The sequence below is a fragment of the Olea europaea genome, unplaced genomic scaffold, assembly GCF_002742605.1.
Source record: "Olea europaea var. sylvestris unplaced genomic scaffold, O_europaea_v1 scaffold2842, whole genome shotgun sequence".
In the NCBI taxonomy this organism is placed as follows: domain Eukaryota; kingdom Viridiplantae; phylum Streptophyta; class Magnoliopsida; order Lamiales; family Oleaceae; genus Olea; species Olea europaea.
The window spans coordinates 37,014-43,571 of record NW_019246933.1 but is presented as its reverse complement, the minus strand read 5'-3'; the positions used below and the strand labels follow the sequence as shown (position 1 = coordinate 43,571).

Below are 6,558 nucleotides of genomic sequence, written 5' to 3'. Positions count from 1 at the left end.
TTCTCCATTACCCTATTACATTTTCATGTCCATCAACCATTTTCATTCTTTCAAAGTTCACCAAGTAACAAACTATGAGGAGCATCGATTCCATATTTACATTTTAATATACACTTTAAGAAAGTTTAGATATAGAAGAGCAAAAGGCTAAATATAAACATTGCAGGACACATCGTTATATAATTATTTGCTACCTTTTCCATCAATTAAAAAATAAAATAAATAAATAAATAAATAAATAAAAAGATTGTCTAATAAGATGAACCTTCTATCTAAACCCTCTAAAATAAGCCAACAAAGAATTTAACAACTAAAAACAAAACTCAAACTAACGAAATTCGAACAAAATAAATGCAAAAAAAACCAAAAAAATAAAATAAAATAAAAATAAAATGTAAACGTAGTTATCGATTCAAAAATGGAATGTTAACTACTAATTATTGTTCACGAGATACTTTTATTGAATTTTTGAAGAATTTTTTGAGATTTTAGTAATGGAGAAAATGAAGTCGTCAATTTTAAATTTGTTTGTCTTCCATTATTTCACATTTTACCACATTTTTTAATAATACTCATTTTCAATCACACATTCTTCATTAAAATAATATTACACGTAAATCAAAAAAATTTCTTTTTTTAACCACGCATTTCAATATCAGTCACTATTCCATAATACATTGTTCACAAATAATGCGGCACAAACAAGCAATAACATTTTTGTATCTTTTATTTATTATTTTATTTTAATAATTTTATAAAAATTAAGAAGGATTTTATATAAAAAAAAATGCGTTTTACCCATTGCTTTCTGAAAAAATCTCCCCTCTCAGTGCTTCAAAATCAAATGGAAACAAGACGTTCTTCCTCTTCACAGTAAACCCTTTCATTCATTCCAAATGGAGAAGTTTCAACTGGAAATCTCAAGAAATTCTTCATATCCTACAATCTTGCAACAACCGAAGGAAATCGGGAACTTTTCTCAAAAAACCCCCCACCTCCCATCAGAAATCGTAACAGAAATCCTGTCAAGACTTCCTGTAAAGTCGCTCTTGAAATTCAAGTGCGTTTCAAAAGCATGGCTTTCCTTAATCTCCTGTCCAGAATTCATTAAAACCCATCTCAAGATAGCATCAAATGACCCGAATTTTAGCCGCCACAGAATCATGTTCACCATCTCGGAACCACGTTTTAATCTGAAAACTTGTTCGCTTAGATCTTTTTTGTATGAGCCTTCAACGGATGCGGTTAAGATTGGTTATCCAGGGAGAAATCCACGAACATTTGTTCGGGTAGTGGGTTCTTGCAATGGGCTTATTTGCATTGCCATAACTGAAAATAATTTTATCTTGTGGAACCCATCCGTTAGAAAATACAAGAAATTGCCAAATGTAAATGTTGCGATAAAACCACGGCCATGTGTCCAATATGGGTTTGGTTTTGATGAGGCTAATGAAGATTACAAGGTTGTGGGCATATTCGGTAGATATGAAAACTTGGGTAGGTATAAGACAGTGTTGAAGGTTTATAGTTTGAAGAATAATTCTTGGAGGAGGATTGAGGATTTTAAGGGTGGGGCGCCTAGGGATGATATGGGCAAATTTGCTAATGGGAAGCTCCACTGGTTTGCTAGTCCTTGGGTGGTGCACACCAGTTCGAGATGGGATATTGTTTCTCTTGATCTAGGGAGTGAGATATATGGAACTGTAGAGCAACCGAATTACGGGGAAGGAGATTATAGCCCTCACTTTGAGACTGAACCATTATAAGTGTGACATTGCTTGTCTTCAATTTCACTTCTTTTTTTATTTTTATTTTTCGGAAGTAGGGACCAAGGTTTAATCCTCAACATCTCCCCCATATTCTTCATATTGACTAGGCATGAGTGGAGGAAGGGTTAAGGTAGATTGGCTGCAACATTATTAGCGACACATTGATGCCTAGAAATGTATTTACATGATTATCCACAAAGAAGAAGCCAGAATACAATGGCATTTGGCTTTTGTGTCAAACATGGTGTACTTCCTTGTTCCTAACATAGATTTCAATGCAAACCCTGAAAATCTATATAAGCACAGGAGAGAATGCAGCTTCCGGCTTTCCCTTTGTACTATGGTACAAAACTTCACACTCATATGAACTTCTCAACTTCTCACTGAAAGTAGAATAACTGAAAACAGTGTAACCTTACCTTAACAAACTCATCCAAACGTGCTCCTCATCTTCCTAATCGCCTTGTCAAATTATCATTGTTGTATTCGTTGACATCTACATAGTGGATAACGGAGAAATTGAACATAGTCTTGAAGCATCTGTTTTGCAAGATTATTTTTTTGGGTGCCTTTTCCTATACTGGGCATTGATTTCATCCTCAACATTTTACAATGTAGTGTCACAACTGTCCTTGCAAATATTGGGGATGGAGACAGTATATTTTTTTAAAATCTGTGCTTAATTGCATCTTGAAGAATAGATGGTCATCATTGTTGTGATTGAGAAGGGGCATAACCTCAGTGATGAAAGATAGGATCGATGATAGATACAAAGTTGAAGTGGACACTTGCCTTGGATGGAGAATTTGTTATGGGTGAATTGTGAATGAAAATAGGATGGCCCCTTAACTGAAAGCTTTATGTATCTTGTGTTTGTTTTACCAGGTTCTTTGGGATACTCATGGCATGTTAAGCAGGTTGAACTGGACAAAATAATGGGCAAATCTTGAAATTTTTCACGCCTCCTTCCTTTTACCTGTTTGGTTACTCTACAATGTTTTCATAATGTATTTGTCCATCAATTGGGCGTATTTATCCTAGTGCTATAATATATTATCTGTGAAGAGTTGAAAATAACTCTAAATATTCAATATTATCCATTTTAGATTAAGATAAGATTGGTGAGGTAGTTTTTATATCAACAATTCTGATTGTACCGAATTATTTTTACAGAAGAGAACCAGAATACGCCCGATATAATAAACAATAATAATAAAAAAATTCTGATCCCATCATGTTTGAGGCCTCTTATGGAGTTTATGAATTGGGGTTCTGTACTCTTCAGTTGCGCTATGTGTACAATCAGAGTTGACAATTAGACACATGGGAGGAGGATCCACGCTGAATAAAAAAATCGTGTGTCTCCCTTCATATAAGTACATTGTCAAGCAGGGTTGTCCATCCCGATTGTACAAAAATAATAATTCTTTTTCTTATATGTGGGAGTCAAATTTTCATATAAAACATATGACAGGGCTTCAAGTATGTAGGGGTGGAGGTGTAAAGTGGACCGGGCTAAGTCAACCTGCTTTTTGGTATCTCGTATAATTTACCTTTTTCTTTAGGCCATGCCTGGAAACTGAAAAGTTGGACACTTGAGTTGGAAACTGAAAAGTTGGACACTTGAGTTGTGCTGGATGGGCCACAAGATCCAACACCTTTTCTTTTTCTAAGTTTGTTTTATTTTCTAAATACGATCCAGCACGTGTTAGGCGCCCTCGACAAGTCGGTTAGCCTTGGTTTCACGGCCAGATCCATAATGGCTAAAATCAAATTAGATAACATGGGACTACAATATGAAGATGTAAAAGAGCTTTCATAGTACACTGAAAAATATAAACTATTTCTAGGATACAGCACATATTTTATTGCATTTGTAACACGATGGGTTACACTTAATAACTTGTGTTATACTTTTTTTGTAATACGTGTTATAGTACCTATAAAAAAAAAACATACATGTTATAGTAAAAAAATTCGTGTTTGATGTAGTCGCCAACTCTCATCGTAGTGAGTAGTCAACTCCACGACCACATTCACCTTGTCAAATATACTTAAGCCCTGTTTAAATCGCATTCTTTTAAAAAATATATTCTTAAACATTGATTATATATCATTTCAATTTTACATTTTTCAATATAATAATATTATATGCAAATCCAAAAAAATTTCCTTATTTTTTAACAATACATTTTTCATTAATACACTTTTAAAAATGCATTTTTATGAAAATAATGTGGCTTAAACAAGGACTTAATAAGATTTGATGCCTCTCAATGTGAGATATTCTCTCATTATATAGAAGCAAAATCAAACTAAATATGGTAAAAATAATCTATCTATATATGGTACAATTATAATGATAATGTAGTCGTAATCTTCGATGATCTCCGTACTCTTATTCAATCATTGACATCCCTCGAATTGATACTGGTAAAAGTGTCAATTTGTAATCATGAATTGACGGCAAAGACAATGCTTGTGCCCACAAAGTAGAGATCCAAATTAGAGTAATCGTCTATGAAAAATAGTGACGATCAGAGATCAAGAACAATAAATAGTGAGGAAACAACTAATAACAACTCCAAAACCACTTAAGAGAGCTCATTCCCAAGAAGAAATTTTTAAAGAAATTCATTAAGTGTGCCGACCACATACAATGAGCTCTATCAATCAAGAGAACTCAGTTGAACACATAATTTGTATTCCAACAAATGTTCGAACTTCCAAAACACCGGCCAAAAATCCAGCAGTATATCTCTGGCCTAGTTACTGTAATTGGAAGAAATTTCATTGACCAGCTTATACCAAAAACTCAAAGATGATCCTCATCTGAAAATTCAAAACTCTTGTTCACCACCTGAGCAACCAAAATTCAACAATGTACACTCCCATGTCTCTCATCCCTATGTATTCTCATGCTCCAAAAAAAAAAATAATAATAATAAAAAAAAATACAATTATTTTGCCAATTTCCACTACACCCACAAAGCACCGTAGAAAGGGAAAAAAATGTGAAGCTTGGCCAACACTTAATCTTGATAAAGCTCACATTTAAAATATCTTAAATTGAAATGGACTGCCCACAATTATCCACCACATACTATTCTCCATTCCTTCAAACCCTAGCTTAAGATACCCACACAAACTTAAAAAATTATAAAGGGAAGAATTCACAAACCATGTTTTAAGTATGCACACTTCAAAATTAAAGTGGTTAAGTTTAATTATGCAAAAATCAGGTTTTTATATAATTAATTAAAAATATTTAATATTTAAATATAATAAAACTCACGGTTACACAATTGTGGTCACAAATCTCCAATTATAGGTCACAGATTTTTTTTTGGTCACAAATCAAAATTATGTTGGTCACAGATTTTTTTGTGGTTGCAAATCAAAAATTTTATTGGTCACAGATTATTTCGAGATTGCAAATCAAAAATTTTATAGGTCACTGTTTTCATCATTAGTTACAGATTAAAAAATTATAGGTCACAGATTATCTATTAGTTACATATTTTCGAATTTGTTGGTCACAATTATCAAATTTTAAGGTCACATTGGTCACAGGTCAAATAGTGGGTCACATACCACCACCACCTTTACTGTCACCACCATCCTCACTCCATCACTATCATCGCCATCGCCACTACCATCGCTACTGCCAAAATTTTCACCACCAGATCCAATCAATTGCTAACAAAAACCTGGGCAATCAACTCTACCAGCTCTCCAACCACCAACCACGACCGCCACCGCCATCAAAAACCACAACAATCGCCACCACCAAATACAATAACAATACCATGCACAATCTCACCATCGTTTCCACCCAAAACAACCACTGCCAACAACACCACTGTCATACACAGCCACAGTCAGGGACACCACCACCACCAGAGCAACTGCACACGAACTGGCAGAACACATATCGAAAAAAATTCAACCACTCATTGCCTAACCATACCATCAGCAACATCACCGCATAGGCGCACACACCACCACCCGTCAAATCCACCAACGATCAAAACCATGGAAAAAATCAAGCAGAGCCGTGAGCAGCTGCATTCACAACAAATCGTCAGAGAATTGTTCACAGCACATCTACCTCGTAAACCATCGGCCACAGCAAATCGTCGGAGAAATACCGCTAATCGGAGGAATTTCAAATCGAAGCCTTCGTCCCAGGCTTTGATCTCTTCATTCTAGTAGCAACGTGCTGGTGTTGGCGAAGTGAAATGAGGTTGATCTCTGGCGACGGATGCTCCAACGGCGACGAAGACATCATCTGATAGAGGATGAAGATGGAAAGGAAGAGTGAGAGTGCGAGTGTGAGAATGAAATAAAAGTGGGTGGAAATAAAATTAGGGTTCATATTATATATCAAAACCTGATTTGTGCACAATGAAACTTGGTCCCTGGCTTTTGAATTGTGATCTTTAAGTATCTGGTACCACGTAATTTTCCCAATTATAAATAGTAGTCAGCCTACACAAGCTAACAATCCAAAACCCACAAGCCCAATTGACGAAATACTAGTAGCTACACAGATCAATGATAAGGCCCATAAACTACTGAAGCCCAACAACACAAATAGAACTCCAAAATAACCTAACGTCCCAATAAAAGAAAGGGAAAAATTCATATTTAAGGTGTATTCTTTACACCATTTCAAAATTCATGTAAAATGTTTGAAAATTCAAAATTCAGGTTTAGATTTAATTAATTAATAACATTTATTGAATAAATATAATAAAGTCACGGTTAAACAATTAATGGTCACAAA

General features: G+C 34.7%; 1 protein-coding gene across 1 annotated transcript; it reads left to right on the top strand.

The window, feature by feature from the left end:
- Nucleotides 1–792: 792 nt before the first annotated feature.
- Nucleotides 793–4,566, top strand: LOC111384106 (F-box/kelch-repeat protein At3g23880-like). The gene is made up of 6 exons (XM_023008342.1): nucleotides 793–1,737; nucleotides 1,877–1,899; nucleotides 2,655–2,673; nucleotides 3,055–3,251; nucleotides 3,482–3,525; nucleotides 4,428–4,566. Exons 1-6 carry the CDS (start codon nucleotides 897–899, stop codon nucleotides 4,564–4,566), a joined length of 1,263 nt encoding a protein of 420 aa, XP_022864110.1. The 5' UTR covers nucleotides 793–896.
- The last annotated feature ends 1,992 nt before the right edge of the window (nucleotides 4,567–6,558 follow it).

Bases quoted from the DNA above. Each gene is read 5' to 3' on its own strand.
- LOC111384106 (XM_023008342.1), top strand. From the start codon at position 897: ATGGAGAAGTTTCAACTGGAAATCTCAAGAAATTCTTCATATCCTACA. The intron at 3,252-3,481 runs GTATGTAGGGGT...AGCACGTGTTAG, and splicing joins AACATATGACAGGGCTTCAA to GCGCCCTCGACAAGTCGGTT. The intron at 3,526-4,427 runs ATAATGGCTAAA...CCGACCACATAC, and splicing joins TTGGTTTCACGGCCAGATCC to AATGAGCTCTATCAATCAAG.